At 43.8% G+C, this 22,308-nt stretch overlaps 1 protein-coding gene across 1 annotated transcript in view; it reads right to left on the reverse strand.

Moving 5' to 3' along the window:
* Positions 1–22,308, reverse strand: part of KIAA0319L (KIAA0319 like) — a 135,898-nt gene that overhangs the window by 91,696 nt on the left and 21,894 nt on the right. Inside the window, exon 3 of the mRNA XM_040337309.1 lies at positions 1,762–1,929. Within this exon, the coding sequence (XP_040193243.1) occupies positions 1,762–1,903 (142 nt within the window). The 5' untranslated portion in view covers positions 1,904–1,929. The remainder of the gene's footprint in view (positions 1–1,761; positions 1,930–22,308) is intronic.

Here is a 22,308-nt window from a genome sequence, read left to right on the forward strand (position 1 = left end):
ACTGGGGGAGGTGACCGATGCTGTGTCCCTATGTACAAGGGACACAGATCGGTCTCCTCTCCAGAGACAGCACGTGGAGCTCTGTGTTTACACACAGAGCTCCACGTCCCTGCTGTTACCGACTGTGTTCCCGACGATCGCGTGTACCCGGCGGACATCGCGGCCGCCAGGTACACGCATCGGCTCCCCAGCGATGCGGCGGCACAGTGGTTACCCGCCGCGCGCCCCCCAGTGGCGCTCGCGGGTAATGCATTTCAAATGACGTCCAAAGACGTCCAGTTGGCACCTGAGAACCGCGCTGTTGACGTCTTTTGTCAATAGCGTGGGTCTCAAGTGGTTAAAATATGACCCTCATTAAAAATATATCATACTTATTGAAGTGTTTAAGTCTGATTAAAAACGTAGGTTACATTAAAATCTCTGCATTGTGTGTTGCAGTAAGCTATAATTTTCAACAAATTTTATCGATATTACCATTTAATTCTATAGACGTTTTGCAAAAACCCACAGCAGATATGCAAGCAGAATTCCTGCATTAACCACTTAAGGACCGCCTCCTGCAGATATACGTCGGCAGAATGGCACGGCTGGGCACAAGCACGTACCTGTGCTCAGCCGTGGGTCGCTGGCGCGCGCCTGCGACCCGGTCCGAAGCTTCGTGACCGGGGCCCGATCGCCGCCGGAGTCCCGCGATCGGTCCCCGGAGCTGAAGAACAGGGAGAGCTGTGTGTAAACACAGCTTCCCCGTTCTTTACAGTGGCAGCTTAATTGATCGTGTGTCCACTAATATAGGGAAACACGATCAATAACGGCACACGTCCAGCCCCGCTCCCTACAGTTAGAAAAACATATGAGGTCACACATAAACCCTACAGCGCCCCCTAGTGGTTAACTCCCAAACTGCAATTGTCATTTTCACAGTAAACAATGCATTTTTATAGCATTTTTTGCTGTGAAAATGACAATGGTCCCAAAAATTTATCAAAATTGTCCGATGTGTCTGCCATAATGTCGCAGTCAGGAAAAAAAAAAAAATCGCTGATCGCCGCCATTGGTAGTAAAAAAAAAAAAAAATATATATAAAAATGCAATAAAACTATCTCCTATTTTGTAAACGCTATAAATTTTGCGCAAACCAATTGATAAACGCTTTTTGCGTTTTTTTTTACCAAAAATAGGTAGAAGAATACGTATCGGCCTAAACGGAGGAAAAAAGAAATGTTTATATATTTTTGGGGGATATTTATTATAGCAAAAAGTAAAAAATATTGATTTTTTTTTCAAAATTGTCGCTCTATTTTTGTTTATAGGGCAAAAAATAAAAAACACAGAGGTAATCAAATACCACCAAAAGAAAGCTCTATTTGTGGGGAAAAAAAAGGACGCCAATTTTGTTTGGGAGCCACATCACACAAACGCACAATTGTCAGTTAAGGCGACGCAGTGCCGAATCGCAAAAACTGGCCAGGTCCTTTACCTGCATAAAGGTCCGGGTCTTAAGTGGTTAAAAAGGTGCCAGTGAATGTGTACTTTAATTGAGCCAAAATATTCCATCACTGCAGTCTGACATAGTTTTAAACAATGACATCCTGTTACCTGCTCCCCTCCTTAGCAATGTATTGTAGGTGTATATGTTTATAAAACATATTTGCATGCACAACTGAACCATTTTGGAAAAAAAAAAAAAAAAAAATTGCACATGCAGTGATTTCCAAAAATCTATTTTTACAAGAATCTTTGCCATAAAGATAAGAGAATTACCTGTGCTGGGGAAAAGAACACTCAGGCATGTCAATGAGAAGAACAAGTATAGTGTAGTTGTACATGTCACCCGCCTCCCTATGAAGCGTTTCAATGTCCGTAAAGAATCAGGGCACAACAGGCCTTTGAGATACTTCTCCATAATGTTTTTGCCTGGAAGTCTTGTGTCTGAGGAAAAGGACAGAGAGAGGAAAATCAGCCAAGATAATATGAAAACAGGTCATAATAAGCTTGATTAATATTGCATTTCTATGTTACTGCCAACAGATCCCTGTTCTGGCTTTTCAACATGATGGACATAAATGCAAAGTGGACATAGCAAGCCATATAAACTGGCTCAAGCACAAGATAACAACTATGACGTTCCATGGACATGAGTGAGTTAACTATTGCCTACTGAGAGACGTCACCTCTCTTGAGTCATTCGGGAAAGGAACAGCTGGTTATTATGGAGAGATTCCCAGGTGAACACAGATCATATGAAACACACAACTCACGTCTATAGCAGGATGTGCTTTTATTCTTCTTTCCAGATAAACATATAAACTGCAGAAGCTACTCTTCTCACCTTTCAGGGAACGCTACATACAGTACAACACTATTTAAAACTTGAATACCGTATATACTCGAGTATAAAGTCAAGTTTTTCAGCCCTTTTTTTAGGGCTAAAAATACCCCCTCGAGTCAGTGTACATGCATTCTTGACAGGCATCCATTTTTTTAAAAGTCGCGGCTTCCTCCTGGCGTTCCGCCATAGGCATTTGACACTATGTTCCGCCTATCACTGAGGTTCTCTTATCCTTGGGACAGTTTCCCAGCAGACACTGTGTTCAGTGTTCCGCCAATCACGAACGTCCTCTTGTCCGAGGATGAAAGAATGTCCGTGATTGGCGGAACTCTGAACACAGTGTCTGCTGGGAAACTGAGTCCGAGGATGAGAGGACCTCTGTGATAGGCGGAAGACAGTGTCAAATGCCCATCACGGAACGGAACGCCAGGAGGAAGATGCGACTTTTAAAAAATGGACGCCTGTCAAGAATGCATGTACTCGGGCACAGTACCCACTGCAATGGGTACAGTGAGTACCGTATGGCACAGTGAAACTACAATGGCCACAGTGAGGTATGGCACAGTGAGACTGCAATGGGCACAGTGAGGTATGGCACAGTGAGGCGTGCAAATGGGCATTGTTGACCCTTTTTTCCGCTTATAGTAGCTGCTGCATTCTCACCCTAGGCTTATACTCGCGTCAATGTTTTCCCATTTTTTTTGTGGGAAAATTAGGACCTCAGCTTATACTTGAGTATATACGTTACAATTCTTTGAAATAATTTTTTGAGTGATGAAGACACATACAAATGAAAAAAAGAAGTTGGTACTAAAGATAAGCAGGTATGGTACAAGTTTTAAACTACAGTATTTCTCCAAAATGTTTTATTAACCTGCCAGTCATGCCTGTTTTAAACAGCTACTTTCCAAGTGAAAAAATAAATACTTAACTTTCCAGAGGACAGTGTATTAAATCATTGATTGCTTGCAAAGTTATGATTGCTGCTGGTATCTGCAACTTCTAGGTGTGACAGATACCTGGCCTCCCTTCGTCCCTTTTGTTACAACAGGATGCAGTAGTGATCTGCGGCAGCACAGTGGCTAAATAGTTAGCACTATTGCTTAGTGGCACTAGGGTCGTCGGGTTGAATCCCAACCACAGCACTGCATGCTTGCAAGTTAATTGGCCCTAGTATGTGTGTGTATATGAGTTAGGGACCTTAGAATGCAAGCTCCTTAAAGGAGTTGTAAAGGCAGAAGTTTTTTTTTTTATCTTAATGCATTCTGTGCATTAAGATAAAAAACCTCTTGTGTGAAGCACCCCCTAATTACTTACCTGAGCCCCATCTCTCTCCAGCGATGTCCACGAATGTCTAAGCCATTCGGGACACTCTTCCTGATTGGCTGAGACACAGCCAATCAGGAGGAGTCAGCGCCATTGGCTCCTGCAGTTGTCAATCAAAGTCAGTCAGCCAATTAGGGGAGAAAGAGGATGGGCCAGGTTGGAGCTCCATGTCTGAATGGATACACGGAGCTCTGACTTGGCTTGGGTGCCCCAAAGAAAAGCTGCTGGCTGAGGGGGCACTAGATAGGAGGAAGGGGCCGGGAGCAGCAAAGAGGCACCTCAGAAGAGGAGGAATCCCTGGCTGCTCTGTGCAAAACCAACTGCACAGAGAAGGGAAGTATAACATGTTTTGAAGATGGTTTGATATTTTGGAGGTATGGCGAGATGGGAGTGGATGTATGAGCGATGGGGAGATAGAGAGGGGGGTGCATGATGGGGGCCAGGGGTGATGTTTTTTTTTTTCTCTTCCCTCTAAATACGTGCTTGGGTTGTATGTTGTTTTTGTTGTCTGTATATAAAAGAAATACAAAAATGACGATTCCAAAAAATAACATGTTTGTTATTTTTTCTTTTTGAAACAAGACGACTTTACATTCACTTTAAAGAATTTGAATTGATGGGAAAGTACAATATATATGTAAAGCACCTCTTAAGCTGACAGCGCTATATAGGTACCTGTAATAATAATATAGCAGCCAGCAGCAGAAACCACAGCATGCAGAGGAGGATCAGGTATCTGACATACCTTGAAATGTCCGATATCAGAGGTAGCCTTGGCTTTGCATTGGGATGTAGATTTACCACATTTAACCTGATAACCAACTGCATCACATGGTTCCTTCCACTGGCCACTATATAACACTGTGTCCTGTTGTGACTTATGGGTTAGCGAGAGACCAGGGATCGGACACACCCAGTAGCACCATCCATAGTGTCTGAGAAGATAGCAGAAACCAATCAAAGATAGAAGGGAGAAAATCATGGCCAAAGGGAGCCAGTGCAATGTCAGTAGGACCCAACTCTACTGTATACATGATGGGGAGAAGTAGGGTAATATTGAGTAGAATGGACAGAGCAGGCACACAAATGAAGGAAGTAGGCCCCAACTGTATACAGGCATACCCCACTTTTAAGTACACAATGGGACCAGAGCATGGATGTAAAACGAAAATGTACTTAAAGTGAAACAATACCTTTTTACACTTATAGGGTGTAGTGGAGGGTCAGGGGGTGTAGTGGGGGTGTTAGGAGCTGTAGTTAAGGTCTCAGGGGCTGTAGTGGGGGTGACAGGGGCACACTGGAACAGGGTGGGCTATGCTCTCTGAGCTTCAGCTCCTTCTACCGTGGCTGCAAAATGTCTGTACAGTGCTTGTAAGGCACATTACATACACTCACAGGTATGTCCTTACTCGCGAGTGTATGTAAAGTGAGTGTACTTAAAGCGGGGTATGCCTGTACATGATAAGGAGGGGCAGGAGAACATTGAGGAGAAAGGACAGAGCAGGCACACAAAGTAAAATATGAAACGCTATTGCTCCATTGGGTCTATGTAAGGGTTTACAACCATTTTAAGCAGAAATTACCCCATTGATTTAATGGTTTCTAAAAACATTTACATTCAAGGAATATTGTGAATGATAAAAGTCACAACTGCTTGTGTTCCCAACCAAATTGTCAAACCATCAAATGGCTGGTGTCATACGTGATGGCATGTGCAGCATCATGGCAACTGCAGATCAAACAGAAACCAAGGTGACAGCTTCTTGGTTGAAGAAGGATAAGGCCTAGTACACACGAGAGGATCGATCCGCGGAAACGGTCCGGGGGTCCGTTTCTGCGGATAAATCCTCTGGCGGATTTCGATCTCATGGTTGTACTAAATCCCCACGGTGACGTGTCGCGCCGTCGCCGCGATGATGACGCGGCGACGTGCGCGACGCTGTGATATAAGGACTTCCACGCATGCGTCGAATCATTACGACGCATGCGGGGGATGGATTCGGACGGATTGATCCGGTGAGTCTGTACAGACCAGCGGATCAATCCGTTGGACTGGATTCCAGCGGATCGATTTCTTAGCATGTCAAGAAATTTTGATCCGCTGGAAATCCATCCCCGGGGAAAAATCCGCTGGATCGTACACACCAGGGGATCTATCCGCTGAAACTGGTCCGCGGATCAATTCCAGCGGATCGATCCTCTCGTGTGTACGGGGCCTAAGAGAGTTTAGTTCCACTTTAAAAAGTTATGCTTGATATATAATATTGTATATAGCAGGCATCACCAAATGGCGGACCACGGTTCAGATGCGGACAGAGTAACAATCCCATCCGGACTACAGCTGTCAGAGAACCAGTGCAACAAATCCCCAGTTCCGGGTGTCTGAAAGGAATTCCCGGCCTGATAGCGCTAATGCGCATGCATAGACTGGGACGCATAGGACTCAGAGCGGGCATGAACGCGCCCCCGCCAGTTCGAGTGCGGCGCCCTATTTAAGTGTGAACCTAACTGAGTGTCAGTGCTGGATTGTCTTTCAGCTAGTACCTGAGTTACTGTTTGCTGACTACCGAATTGACCTGTTCCTGAAAACACCTGGCTTGTTTGACTACCCTTCTCGGATCCTCCCTACCTGCTTATCTGCCTCTGCCTTCTATACTGACCCCGGCCTGGACTTTGACCTTGATCTTGTCTCCTGATTCGGTACCTTCTCCGCCAGCCTGCTGCCGACTCCTGCCTGCACCTGTTTCCCCTGCCTGGTCTCCCCAGAACGGATCTGACGTTACTGCTGCAGCTTCTGTGTTCAAGAAGTTTCCGATGCTTCTAGAGACCCTACCTGGACTACAGGCACCTGCACCCTCTTGTGCCCCTGCAACCCGTCTCCACCTCCAGGGGGTGTCAGGACCGTGCAAGAGGCCACCCCCGCTCTCGGCTTCGCTGTAAGGTACGTGACAACAGCCTAGCCAAATACATGCCTGAGTGTCCTCTAAGCCCAGCCACCCTTCCAGCGGCTCTCCAGCCGGATCACCACTGTCATTCCTCAAGTAAAGACTGTAGGAGCGGCAGGTCTGAACAGTGTGCTCTAAACCCGCCCTCCTAGCTGCTCTCCTGCCGACTCGCCACTTCCATTGTCATCCTCAAGGAAGGGCAAAAAGTTTGTAGGAGTGGCAGGTCTGAATAGTGGGTGGGGCTTTTAAAATTAAGAAATGGGTGATTGCACGGATACAGCAGCCCATTCAAATGAGAGAAAAAGGTTCCTGAACCTTTTTAAAAATGCAGCCGCTGGGAAATAGCATGGTGCTTTTGTCCCGTGTGATTTCCCGCACTTGAAAATGCACTGAGTGTGCCTGCAGGTGGTTGTGGGTGCAGGAATAGGTGCAATTCACTCTCTGTCCTGCCCCCTCTACCACCTACAACAGTACTAGGGGATTGTGATATAAAAGGAGTGTCTAGGAAGGATGTAAAAGGGAAAGAGGGAGACTGAGGTGAAGGGGGGACTGAAGACTGATTTAAGGGCTCATTCACACTTGTGCAGAGATTTAGGTTTTCCTACACTAGAAAAGCATAGGTCTCTGCAAGGGCATTAGAAAAAAAATTGTTTGCTATGTGCCCTGTTCACAATGCATTCTTTGGCAACTCACTGGAGCTCACCTGAAGGTTCTACAGTTTGTTTCTTCTGCATTGCAACTGAGCTGTGGTGTATAAAAATGAACGAAATGTAATTATTTTAAACTTTTTAATAGAATTGGAAGAAAAAAAAGAAGAAGGACACAGTGCGAAACACTTAAATGTGCATTGCACTGACACTTTCTGGACCTCACACCAACAGGTACCCACACGGTAGAACCCTGCATTTTACCATGAGCACCAGGGAGGTCAGGCCCTAAACGTTGTGATGCATACAGGAGGCTGTTATGTGAAGATTGTAAATCATAGCACAAACATGAGACTAAAGCCCTGTACACACGATCGGTTTGTCTGATGAAAACGGACCGATGGACCGTTTTCATCGGACAAATCGATCGTGTGTGGGCCCCATCGGTTTGTTTTCCATCGGTGGAAAAAAATAGAACATGTTTTAAAGTTCTCTTATGGATAAAAAAAACTATAGAAAAAAAACGATCGTCTGTGTGGAAGTCCATCGGTTAAAAATCCACGCATGCTCAGAATCAAGTCGACGCATGCTTGGAAGCATGGAAATTCATTTTTCTCAGCACGTCGTAGTGTTTTACGTCACCGCGTTTTTGACCGATGGTGTGTTGGCAAGACTGATGAAAGTCCGCTTCATCGGATATCCGACAAAAAAATCCATCGGATTAGATTCCATCAGATATCCGATCGTGTGTACAGGGCTTTAGACCTCTGCTGGAGGACAATTCTACTGACCAGACCTTTGAATTTTATTTCAGTACCCCTGGTATATAGTATGGTCATTATTAACCACTTACGGACCACTCGCCATCGTTATACATGGTACTTTGAAGAGGGGTATCGTTGTTATGGTAGCAGCTAGCTACCATAACCCCGGTATCCTCTTCTTTAGGGGGGGTCTGCTTTCAGATAAAAGATCACTTTTATTGGCAGCGGGAGAGGGAAATTTTATAAAATAAACAGTAAAATAAATAAGAAAAAAATAATAATTTTTTAACGCACCCCATCGCATGCAGAAGCGAACGCATACGTGAGCAGCGCCCACATATGAAAACGGTGTTCAAACCACACATGTGAGATATTGCCACGATCATTGGAGCGTGAGCAATAATTCTAGCCCTAGAACTCCTCTAACTAAAAACATGCAACCTGCAGAATTGTTTAAACATGGCCTATGGACGAGATCGGGCGCTTTCAAGGTGATGTGGCCGTAGGGATTGAAAGACTCCGGTCTCCCTCCTTATATTAATAAATGGGAAGAGGAATTGGGAACGGGTAAAACCGAGACAGAGGTCAGGAAAATATTAAAAAAGACGCATACGACTTCACTTAATTGTGCATTGATCGAAATGAACTTTAAGTGTTTAGCACGATGGTATATAACCCCGGCCATAGCACACCGCTATCAAGACGACACCTCCAAATATTGTTGGAGGGGCTGTCTTGAGGTGGGCACTATGTCACATATATGGTGGACCTGCCCAAAAATTAAAACATACTGGAATAATGTATTACTAATAATTGAGGAGATAACCGGAATTAAAATTCCTCCTGACCCATGGGTCTGCCTGTTTCATGGGACAGAAATGTCAACTAAACAGTACATGAGAACCTTACTTCCCCATGTACTAGATGCAGCAAAGAGTCTGATCCCCAAACAATGGAAGGACCCTATGAGCCCGACAGAGAAGAGCTGGTTTTGCAGAATTAATGATATATATTATGCTGAACAGCTCAGGTACATGGGAGAGGAGGGAGAAGGCGGATTTAAACGAAAATGGCAGGATTGGGTTAATTTTAAACTTGGACCAAGGTATATAGATAGGATGATATAGTGTAGGTAGGTGAACGGGAAAAGAGCGATTCAATAGGAGACAGAATTCCGGAGATAGGGGAGGGCGGGAGGGTGGGGATAAGGGTTGGGGGTGGCTTGAGGGAGGGGCGAGGGTTTGTTCGGCTTGGGGAAACTAATGTATCTATTTATGTATTTAAGTATTTTTTCCTTTCTCTCCTTTCGTACATTTATTGACACATATTTAAAAAAGCACTTTCGCAATAACAAAGAAAAAAAGAAAGAAACAAAAAAAAAAAAAAAAAAAAAAAAAAAAAATAATCTTTTCCAACCATGATGCGAACTAAGGAGACTGCGAACTGAACGCAAATTGATTGAGTATCCTGATAGTTCTCTGAGGCGGATAAAAAAAAAAAAAAAAAAAAAAAACATGGCCTATGGAGATTTTTGAGGGTAAAAGTTTTTTGCCATTCCACGAGCTGGTGCAATTTTGAAGCGTGACATGTTGAGTATCAATTTACTCGGCGAACATTATCTTTCACAATATTGGGTTAACTTTACTGTTTTCTTATTTTTTAATTAAAAAAAAAAAAGTGCTTTTGCAAGACCGCTGCGCAAATACGGCGTGACAAAGTATTGCAACGACAGCAAAACGAGGCTTGGGGCTGAAGTAGTTAACACTAATAAAAAAAAATGGAGCCTGCTAGAAAATTCAAATAAGAAAATGAATACAACGCTAGACTAACAGCCCCCCCCCATAATGTCGAAATTTGACCAGGGTTAGTGTCACCTTGAATCCCAGCACCACCCACACATTTGGCACTTTGCAGTGGATATCAGAGAAGAACATGATTTTAGGCAGCTGCCGCTTGATCTTTGGGAAACCTCACATCAGGGCAGACCTCAATGGGGGGCCAGCAGACCTAAAGGTACTCTTTATTATATTATTATTATACACGATTTATATAGCGCCAACAGTTTAAGCAGCACTTTATACTGTAGAGGGGGGGGGGGGCAGCACAATTACAGTACAGTTCAATACAGAAGGTACAGGAGGGCCCTGTTCATAGAGCTTACATTATAAAGGGGGGGTACAAAAGGTAATATCTGCGGAGAGTGATTTGATGGGGGTGGCTCAGGGACAGTCGTTAGGTGGGTGTTGGATAGGCTTCCCTAAATAAAAGAGTTTATAAGCAAAGGGTGTTCCATTTGGGTAAGACAAAGACTGGCAAATACTACATTGGTGCACCAGTTCTAAAATAAAAGGTGCAGTGAACAATGCCACTTGGAAAAGTGGAAGTCACTTAGGCCATTTGTAGCCATTTTGAATATTGCAACAAACAAATAGAAAATACTAATGTCAATAAATGGAACAAAGTACAATTGGCACCAGCCAGTACGTTGTGTCTGCTGGTACAGCAGTTCCTATACATAGCAGATACACACAGGACAACAGATTATCTGTCCAAGGAAAAAGATCTGTGCCAGACAGCTTGGCATCAGTTCCAGTCTGTTGGTTTCATTGTCGTCGACAGCGCTAACTTTGGAATACGTTCAGCACACAAAACTGATTAGGGCTAGGAAACGAATCTTTAAATATGTACACAAACAAAGCGATTGGTTTAATATATAAAATGCATCTAATTAAAAAAGTCACATACTAAAAATACAGTGTGTGCAAATAGTTGGCAGCTGTAACATGAGATGAGCTTGTGACCTGAACATGATGACGTACAAAAATATTGGATGGCAACTTACCTGTACATTCCCCAAGTGCTATTAAACCGAAAAGATGTATTACATAGCAGCTTACTAATCATTAGATATGGCGGCTGTATTATTTTTTTTTTTTTTTTTAGGCTTTTCCCCTGGTGATCTGGCCAGTAACACACTTCCTATATTATACAGACACCACACTAGATGAATGAGCATAGGAGGCAGATTTGGACAGCAGCATTGCCAGTCTGGGGGGGGGGGGGGGGGGGGGGGGGGGGGGGGGCATTAGAACAGCTAGAAGAATTAAATACAGTAACACATTGAAGATGAACTTTAATACTTTATAATCAGATTACAGCAACAGTTTTTTTTTCCCTTTTGGGATAAAGGTTTTACATGAATATAATAAATGTTTGCGCTTCGGTTTAATACCGTTTTAAAGGGGTTGTAAAGGTAACTTTTTTTCCCCTAAGACAGGGCTCGACAAATCCCGGTCGCCATGGCGACTAGAAATAGCGTCCTGGCGACTTGGCTTGGAAGGTGGGCAAAAAATTAAATAAAATTTTGTTCTATAGGACCCGCGCTCCGCGGACTAGGCCGAAGCCGCGGCCTCGCCTAAAACATCCTGCCCGCAGCTCGCCGCGATCCTGGGAAAAGGTGATCGCTGTGTGCAGGATGTTTTAGGTGAGTCCGCGGCTTTGGCCTAGTCCGCGGAGCACCTTTTCCCCAGAATCGTGGCGGACTAGGCCCCCACCTCCCCCGCCGATCGATCGTGGGGGGCCCGTGATGTCCGGTAATTGAGGCCGCGGCTTTGCGGGCCTGTGACGTCCCCAGCTCTTCCTTGTGTGAGCTGGCACCATCTGGTGGTGGCCGTTGGTATTACAAGTTAAGCATTACAAGTTAAGCAGCAATTCTAATGTAATTTTTCACTATTTTCATTGCCATCTTCCTCCCTCTAATTAGAACCCCCAAACATTATATATATTTTTTATCCTAACACCCTAGAGAATAAAATGGCGATCGTTGAAATACTTTCTGTCACGCTGTATTTGCGCAGCGGTCTTACAAACGCACTTTTTTGGGAAAAAATTGTCTTATTTTTTAATTAAAAAATAAGACAACAGTAAAGTTATCCCCATTTTTTTTAATATTATGAAAGATAATGTTACGCCGAGTAAATTGATACCCAACATGTCACGCTTCAAAATTGCGTCCGCTCGTGGAATGCCGACAAACTTTTACCCTTTAAAATCTTCATAGGCGACGTTTAAAAAAATCTACAGGTTGCATGTTTTGAGTTACAGAGGAGGTCTAGGGCTAGAATTATTGCTCTCGCCCTACCAATCGCGGTGATACCTCATATGTGTGGTTTGAACACTGTTTACATATGCGGGCGCTGCTCACGTATGCGTTCGCTTCTGCGCGCAAGCTCGTCGGGACGGGGTGCGTTTTCTGGCTCCTAACTTTTTTAGCTGGCTCTAGATTCCAAGCAAATTTGTCAAACCCTGCCCTAAGAAGCTTCCTTTACCTTAGTGCAGTCCTCCTTCACTTACCTCATCCTTCCATTTTGCTTTTAAATGTCCTTATTTCTTCTGAGAAATCCTCACTTCCTGTTCTTACTGTGTGGAGTTACAGACAGAAGAACAGGAAGTGAGGATTTCTCAGAAGAAATAAGGACATTTAAAAGCAAAATCAAGGGTGAGGTAACTGAAGGAGGACTGCACTAAGGTAAAGGAAGCTATTTAGGGTTTTTTCTTTTTACCTTTACAACCCCTTTAATGGAGCAGTAGGACCAAAGCTCTTTTGGCCCTACTTCTCCTATAGGTCACAGGAGTGCACGTAGTTATGCACTCCTGTGACCTGTAGTCAGCCAAGAGCGGGTTAAGGTCATTCATCCAGTCCAGGCTCTGGAGAGAACCCGACTGTAGAGGAGAACCCTGGGCACATGTCCTTGTTACTAATCTCCTACCTTCACAGACTATGCCATCCATCTTTGTCTTAGCTCAGTAGTTCCTCTGTAATAGCCTGATGATTTTGAAGTAAATGCGTTCTGTGATTTCCTGTTTGTAAGACTGGTGGCTGCTATTCCTCCTGTACGCCCAGCCAATGGTCTTGGGTCATTTGTAGTCCTCTACAGAAAGCAGGGACTTGTACTTCTGTCCCTACTTGCTGTAGTAGGTGGAGAGGTCTCACAGACCCCCAGGCTGTACAGCCCATGGATAGGCACAGATGAGACTGCACTTATGGGCACACATGGGCTGCACTGATGGGCACAGATAAGCTGAACTTAAAAGGCACTGATGGGCACACTTTTTAGGTCTTATTTTCAGTTTGATGTGTATTAAATGTGACGTTACATTTCACAGAGACGGTATTGTGGTAAAATTGAAGTTTTATTGAGTTTTTTTTGGTGTTCCACTATTATTGTGTTATTGATTACCAAGTTAGCGGTGTACTTTTTTGTTTTTTCTCATGCTGACATTTACTTGTGCCACATGCTGATGTAAAGCAGTTTCTTTCTGTGTTGCGGCTAGGCATGTGCTCATATACACCATACAACAGGGGTCTCAAACTGGCTGCCCTCCAGCTGTGGCAAAACTACAAGTCCCATGAGGCATTGCAAGGCTGACAGTTACAAGCATGACTCCCACAGGCTGAGAAATTATAGGACTTGTAGTTTTGCAACAGCTGGATGGCCGCCAGTTTGAGACCCCTGATATACAAGCACAGATTGCTGTTAGATAGATCTCAAAGCTACAGCAAGAGGGGGAATATTTCCAAAATTGAATAACAGCAGAGCACAGAGGGTAAAATATATAAATTACGCACTTTTCTTTTAAACGCTTGCCGACCTGCTGCAGTACATTACTGAGGCAGAGTGGCTCGTACAGATACAATCATGTACCTGTACATCACGGCTTTTGCTGCATTACTACAGTGTGTATTTTTAGCTGATCTGGTCAGTGGCAGTTAGTCAGCTGATCTCCGCCATAAGTAGTATACAAGAAAAAAAAAATCCCAGTACCTATACCAGCCTTTATCAACCACTGTGCCCAGGCATGCTGTGGTGCCTTCAGGTTTCTTCAATGGTGCCTTGGCAAAACCCCCCAAAAATTGTATACAAGTCAATGGGGAGATCATTACACAAAGCCACAGGTTTTCATTGTGTACCATTACAACCTTCTAGGTGCCTGCACCCTAATGACCATTGACATCATCAGTTGATAAGGATGACTTTGAGTTCCCCTCACAGCATCCTTGTTTGCCCCTCCCCATCCCTTTCCATCAGCACTGGGGTCACATTAGCTGAGTGAGGGAGAGAAGCGGAGGAAGAAGAGAAACGCTTGAATGCAAATAGTCGGTGAGATGTTCAAAGCTTAGGATATTTGTTTATAGCCTAACCCTGCTTTAAAACTTCTCCATTAGAGCCGGTTCACACTGGGGCGGCACGACTTCGGGGGCGACTCGGCAAGGCGTCCTGAAGACGACTTCAGAGGCGACTTGTAAAATGGCTTCTGTATAGAAGTCAATGCAAGTCGTCCCGAGTCCCCCCCCCCGAAGTCGTACAAGAACCTTTTTCTAAGTCGGAGCGACTTGCGTCGCTCCTATTAGAACGGTTCTATTGAATAGAATGGGACGCGACTTGTCAGGCGGCTGAGTCGCCTGACGAATCGCCCCAGTGTGAACCGGGTCCAACGTTATCCGTTTGTTCACTAAAGTTTGTTTACTAAATTTCTCTAACAAACCTCTGAGGGCTTCACAGAACAGCTTTATGTATAGTGGGATTAAATTATACACAGATGGACGCCATTTACTAATTATTTGACTTCTGAAGCCAATTGGTGCCACTAGATTTTAGTTCGGGGTATCAGAGTAAAGGGGGCAGAATACAAATGCATGCCACAATTTTCAGATATTTATTTGTAAAAAAATATTGAAAACCATTTGTCATTTTCCTTCCACTTCACAATTATGTGCCACTTTGTGTTGGTCTATCACATAAAGTCCCAATAAAATACATTTAAGTTTTTGGTTGTAACCTGACAAGATGTGGAAAATTTCAAGGGCAAGCAATGCTTTTTCACAGCAATGCAATTATGAATAGCACCAAAAGCCTGGCACATATTTGTTGCTCATTTCATGAACGCACGCAAAAACGCAAAATTTTACATTTTACACAAAGTGCATGCTCTATTATAATGTGAATGCAGCGTAAATAAATAATAAATAAACAAACATAAAAAAAAATTATGTTACCCAAGTATTTCTGTGACCTCCTTCTAAAAATACCACCGGCCTGACTAACTGTTCCTGGCCTCGGTAATATCAGTCACAGCAAAGTCTAAATTCATAATATAGGCACCTGTTCTACGTCAGTGATTCAGCAAGTACTGGAGCATTTGTATCAGGACAGCCAAGTAAAAAGAAAGTACAGGTCCCTATGGCAGACTCCATACTCTGCAAAAGTTCCCTTTAAAACAAACACGTTTTAGTATGATTAATGCGTGTTAGAGCTGTGTGTATGATTAAGCATGATTAAGAGGTGTTAACGTTTTTCAGTACTAACCTCTCTTTTTATGTCTAGAACAAGCTGTCACCACAAGATACAAACATTTATGGCACTGTACGGCCTACTTAATAAAATGTAAAACCTTACTGACGTTGCAAAATAGAATCTAAACTTACCAAGGATTCATATTTGGCTCTGAATGATCACATGGAACGTTGTGTTATAGCTCTATGCTCTATAGCATGGGTCTTCAAACTGCGGCCCTCCAGTTGTTCAGGAACTACAATTCCCATCATGCCTTGTCATGTCTGTGAATGTCAGAGTTTTACAATGCCTCATGGGATGTGTAGTTCCGCAACAGCTGGAGGGCCGTAGTTTGAGGATCCCTGCTCTATAGTCTACAAAAAGGTGAGGATACTTTTTTTTAAAGTTTGCAACATATACTCCAATAACGATTAGTTTGTTTTTTTCTTCATTAAAAGTACCGGTATGTCAGACTAAGCCCTGGTTCGCACCAGTGCGGTTTTGTAATCAAGCAGTGCGATTTCATGTGCCGATATCTGTGCAACTTCATTTAAAGTGTTTGTTAACCCCCAATGGAATACAAAGAAAAAATAAATAATATCAATAAACATTTTTTTCATAATAATCTTTATTATTTTCAGCTAACATAGTATGGCTAGATTTCTGCAAGTCAAATCCATTCAGCCTGTGTCTTAGAATAAAAGGGAGGTGAAGCCACCATTAATCTGCAATATCCCATCCTATTGTGTTTAGCTGGTTAGTGGGCACGGACGTGGGAGGGAGGGAGGGGGAGAGAGGGAGGGGGAGGGAGGGAGTGGGCTGCCATATACCACTATGTATATACCCACATGTTTGACTCTATAGTTACATGGGCTGCTCAGATGTGAATGGAAGGAAATGCTCAGCATAGAAACTCACTGAAAACTGAGCATATGCAGAGTTGTCACCAGAGCTGCAAAATATCTAGATCATAGGTGTCAAACAAGGCCCGCGGGCCGAATCCAGCCCTCCAGGCCATTTCATGTGGCCCTCGCACCTCCAGCCTTCATCTGGTCCTCCTCCAGACCCTTACTTTCTGCTTTTAAGCAATGCATCCAGCTTCTTCCTAGCAGCAGCAGCATAAGGAAAGGGGGGTGCACTGTGATGTAAGGGAGAGTGGGGGACTCAACTTCTGATGGTACGGTGGCTCTTAACATCTATGATAAGGAGAGGGGACGCGCTCAACATCTAATCTTACAGATACAATTGGCCCTTTTGAGGGCAATCATAATGCTGATGCGGCCCACAATGAAATTTAGTTTGACACCCCTGATCTAGATGGATTGGGGATATGGACAGAATCGGGAGATAGAGATTGACAGGATCAACCAGGTTTTTTGCAGAATACACAAAACAAATCTAGTGACTGAGTGAGTATGAACAGCCGATCACCTGCTGCCGTGTAAGGGACATCAGTCCCCAGTGGAAGAGGCAATTCTGCCTCATTAGTGCACACAAGTACCGCTTGTCAGTGACCACCAGTGCCAATCAGTACCACCCATTAATGTCCATCACTGCCACCTATCAATGCCCACCAGTGGTGCCAGTCAGTGCCACCTAGCAGTGCTGCCTATCAATGTCACCTACCAGTGCTGATCAGTGCCCATCATTGCCACCCAGTGCCCATCACTGCCACCTATCAGTGCCACCTATTAGTGCCAATTCTCAGTGACCACCAGTGCCACCTATCAATGTCCTTCAGTGTCACCTCTCAGTGCCCACCAGTGCAGCCTCATCAGTGTACATCAATGAAGGAGAAAAATTACCCGTTTGCAAAATTTTATAACAAAATATAAAACGGGTTTGTATTTTTTTTTTTAAATCAGTCTTTTTTATTTTATTTTAACAAAAAAGAAAAACCGCAGAGGTGATCAAATACCACCAAAAGCTTTCTTCTTGTAGGAAGAAAATGATAAAAATGTAATTTGGGTACAGTGTTGTATGACCGCACAATGGTCATTCAAAGAGTGAGAGTGCTGAAAGCTGAAAATTGGTCTGGGCAGGGGGGGGGGGGGGGGGGGGGTTTAAGTGCCCAGTAAGCAAGTGGTTAAAGACTTAGGCTGCTTTCACACTGGGGTAAACCACCACTAGTTTTAGCGGGGCTTTACCGTCGTTTTAGCGGCCCTATTCGGCCATTAGCGGGGCGCTTTTAACCCCTGCTAGCGGCCGAATAAAGGGTTAAATGCGTACCGCACCGCTGCCAAATCATTTTGCAGGCCCTTCGGCAGTGGTGCCCATTCATTTCAATTGGCAGGAGTGGTGCAAACACTTCACTGCCCCAAAGATGCTGCTTGCAGGACTTTTTTTTAATGTCCCGCCAGTGCAGCACTTCAGTGTGAAAGCACTCTGGCTTTCACACTGGGACTGCAGGGAGACGTTTTTCAGGCACTGTACAGGCCCTATTTTTAGCAAAAAAGCGCCTGAAAAATGCTTTCAGTGTGAAAGGGTTCTAAAAGTAAAACTAAAGGCAAAATGTTTTTCATTTTGTTTAGCGTAAAAAAAAAATCTCAAATTCTGGGTTGTCCCCAGAAGAGGAATAGTAGGGATATTTTCCAATAGGGACACTAGTTCTGGAGAAAAGTTTGCCTATAGTTCTACTTTAACTGTATTTAATAACTAACTACATCATATCTGACATGAGAACTAATGTCGATACCATATGACTCATTAGGAGCCTGAGTCCACACTACAAACAGTTGGGAGCTATAGAATTAAGGCCCTTCCTTCAAGATCCATTTATCTGGACTGTAACAATATTGTCTTTTCTCTGCAGATTTCATCACATAAAGAACCCTTTCATGGGCCTTTCTGTGTTTTTATCAATTCCTGTGGTGTAAAAAATGTGCTGCACGTAATAATTATGAAACATACTCTACACCAGGGATAAGCAATTAGCGGACCTCCAGATGTTGCCAAACTACAAGTACCATGAGGCATAGCGAGACTCTGACAGCATTAAGCATGACACCCAGAGGCAGAGGCATGATGGGACTTGTAGTTTGGCAACAGCTGGAGGTCCGCTAATTGCTTATCCCTGCTCTACACTGTCAAGTTTGTGAAACTGTAAACAGCAGTGATCCCGAGGATTGCCACTGATCTCAGCTCATAAACAGTTTATGAAACTAGGAGATATTTACAGAACCTATAGGTAAGCCTTATTATAGGCTTACCTATAGGTATAACTTACAACCTCTTTAACCACTTAAGACCCGGACCTTTAGGCAGCTAAAGGACCCGCCAGTTTTTGCGATTCGCCACTGCGTCGCTTTAACTGCGGTCGTGCGACATGGCTCCCAAACAAAATTGGCGTCCTTTTTTTTCCCCACAAATAGAGCTTTCTTTTGGTGGTATTTGATCACCTCTGCGGTTTTTATTTTTTGCGCTATAAACAAAAATAGAGTGACAATTTTGGAAAAAATTCAATATTTTTTACTTTTTGCTATAATAAATATCCCCCAAAAATATCTAAAAAAAAAAGATGTTTTCCTCAGTTTAGGCCGATACGTATTCTTCTACCCATTTTTAGTAAAAAAAACAAAAAACAAAAAAAAACGCAATAAGCGTTTATCGGTTGGTTTGCGCAAAATTTATAGCGTTTACAAAATAGGGGATAGTGTTATTGCATTCTTATAAAAAAATATTTTTTACTACTAATGGCGGCGATCAGCGATTTTTTTCATGACTGCGACATTATGGCAGACACTTCGAACAATTTTGACACATTTTTGGGACCATTGTCATTTTCACAGCAAAAAATGCATTTAAAATGCATTGTTTACTGTGAAAATGACAATTGCAGTTTGGGAGTTAACCACAAGGGGCTGCTGAAGGTGTTATGTATGACCTCATCTGTGTTTCTAACTGTAGGGGGGTGTGGCTGTAGGTGTGACATCATTGATCATGTTTCCCTATATAAGGGAACACACGATCGATGACGGCGCCACGGTGAAGAACGGGGAAGCTGTGTTTACACACGGCTCTCCCCGTTCTTCAGCTCCGGGGACCGATCGCGGGACTCCAGCGGTGATCGGGTCCCGCGGTCACAGAGCTTCGGACCGGGTCGCGGGAGCGACCCACGGCTGGGCACTTAGGAAAAGGGGAAGATCTCCAGAGAACTCAGGGGCGAGATAGACTTGCTGGGCGAGCGCACAGCTACTTTGGAAACCAAGTTTGATGAGACTTTGCAGTATGTACAGGCTCTAGAAGAGGAGAAAGCATTTCTTAAAAATGCTGTATCTCAGCTACAGCGCCTTAATGGGGCCCATAGGTCATTGGCCCCCAAACCCCCTGCAGGAGCCAGACCACATGACATAGTGGTACTGTTCCACTATTATAAAATGCAAAGAGGCACTCGCACTCTGGCCACTCGCAACCAATCCAGTATTGAATACAAGGGTGACAAAATCCAGCTATTCAGTGACATCTCCCCAATCACTACGGCCCATCACCTATCACCTTCAACTATTATTGGGGCTTCCTCTTTCGCCTCAATATCACTAAGGATGGTGTCCAACATGTCCTTCATGACCTGCAGGAGGGAGATGCCTTTCTCAAGCGCCTAGGCCTGGACCTGCCACCCCACGCCCCCCTGCCAGCTCCTTCTAAAATATGGACACCAGTGAGAGGAAGGGGATCGTGGATCTACTCCACACCTCAGCAATCTCATCGTACCAGGCTACCTACTTGACCTGCTGGGAGGCATCCTTCTCCTTTTTCTACCCACATGGGAACCCGACCCCACGCCAACCCCTTCAAGGGACTGTTTCTCCCTCTTTACCCATGGATGTGCTTTGAACTTTTTTTGTTTTTTCTACTTGCTAATTCCCACGAAGTTCTGAGTAGACGTCACATTTTTTCCTCTTGTTAGGGGCCGCTTTGCTAGCCCAACATGTCCTCTGGTTGCGGCCGAGGATTCCTGAGAAGCAGATGTCTCTCAGGCCTACACCTGATGTAAAAAAAAAAATTGGGCCATACCGGCCTTCTTGTTATTACGCAGCAATATTACTTTTGGTCCGTTTTGATTTTTTTTTTAATTATTATCTTTTCGTCTTTTAGGTTCGTCTTTTATTTTCTAAATAGGTTCCTTTAAGCTAGTGTATTGTTTGTTCACTTACCTTTTCCTTCCATTTCCCTTCTAAATGTTTTTTTTCTTTGTTTCTCCTCAGTAAGCTTTCCACCATCATCCGAGCGGTGGAAAGTCATTTAGAACAGCTTACTGAACACCTTACTGAGGAGGAACAGGAAGTGAGAAATTCAGACAAAGAAAAAAAAACATTTAGAAGGGAAATTGAAGGAAAAGGTTAGTAAACCAACAATCCACGAGCTTAAAGTAACCAATTTAGAAAATAAAAAATGAACCTTTACAACCTCTTTAATGTTGATCAGTTTTTTACTCTGTTGCATGACAGATATCGGTTATAAGGCTATATATGTGTGTCTGTACTGATGGCTATCGCCCACTATACTGAATGATTACTGGCTAGATATCTCGGCTTTACTATGGCTTTGAAGCTGATGTCATATAAAGTGAAAGGTCTGAATTCCATCAAAAAACGATAAATGGCTTTAAAGGAGTTCAGGGCCTCTGGTGCGGGTGTGATACTGGTGCAGGAGACCCATTTTCGTGCTTGAGGATCCCTTAAATATACTTCTAGGTATTTCCTGGTGTCTTATATGGCATCTGACTCATCTGGAAAGGCTGGTGTTGCAGTGCTGATTAGATGCTCCCGTCTAAGGGGCTAGAAGCACTGAAGAGGGACCTGAGAAGAGGAGGATCTGAGCTGTTCTGTGTCAAACCACTGCACAGAGCAGGCAAGTATAGCATGTTTTAACCACTTGCCGACCGCCGCACGCCTATTTACGTAGACAGAATGGCAGGGGCAGGCAGATTGGCGTACAGGGAAGGTCCATTTGAATCTGCCGCCCAGCGGGCGAGCACGCCCGCCGCGTGCCTCACGAGTGCGGCCGCGGGAACTCGATATTCCCGGGAGTCCCGCGATTGCGTCTGCAAGATCAGAACAGGGGAATGCCTTTGTAAACAAGGCATTCCCCTATTCTGCCTAGTGACACAATCACTGATGACCTTTCCCCGTGATCGGCCACGTCCCCTAACAGTAAGAATCACTTCCTAGGGAACACTTAACCCCTGCAGCACCACCTAGTAGTGAACCCATTCACTATCAGTGTCGTTTTTACAGTAATCAGTGCATTTTAATAGCACTGATCGCTGTAAAAATGACAATGGTCCCAAAATGGTGTCAAAAGTGTCCGATGTGTCGCAGTCACGATAAAAATCGCTGATCGCCGCCATAATTTGTAAAAAAAAATAATTATATTAATAAAAATGCCATAAAACAGTACCCTATTTTGTAGAAACTATAACTTTTGAGGAAACCAATCAATAAACGCTTATTGCGATTTTTTTAACCAAAAATATGTAGAAGAATACGTATCGGCCTAAACTGTGGGAATTTTTTTTTTTTTTTTATATATTTTTTTGGGGGATATTTTTTATAGCAAAAAGTAAAAAATATAGAATTTTTTTCAAAATTGTCACTCTTTTTTTGTTTATAGCGCAAAAAAATAAATAAAATCGCAGAGGTGATCAACTACCACCAAAAGAAAGCTCTATTTGTGGGAAAAAAAAGGACATCAATTATGTTTGGGAGCCACGTCGCACGGCCGCCATTGTCAGTTAAAGCGACGCAGTGCCGAATTGCAAAAAGTGGCCCGGTCTTTAACCACCCAAAATGGTCCGGGGCTAAAGCGGTTAAGGTATTTGACATCTGCTGGCTGTAAGAGCTCATGCACACAGCTGCTGTTAGGGGCGTCTAAACTTTTTATTTTTTTAACTGCCTCTAAAGGCCCCTCCATGTTAACCAATGTGTCCATGCACACAAACGGTCAGAGACGTTTGGAGACATA

This window comes from Rana temporaria, chromosome 2 (assembly GCF_905171775.1).
Source record: "Rana temporaria chromosome 2, aRanTem1.1, whole genome shotgun sequence".
NCBI lineage: Eukaryota > Metazoa > Chordata > Amphibia > Anura > Ranidae > Rana > Rana temporaria.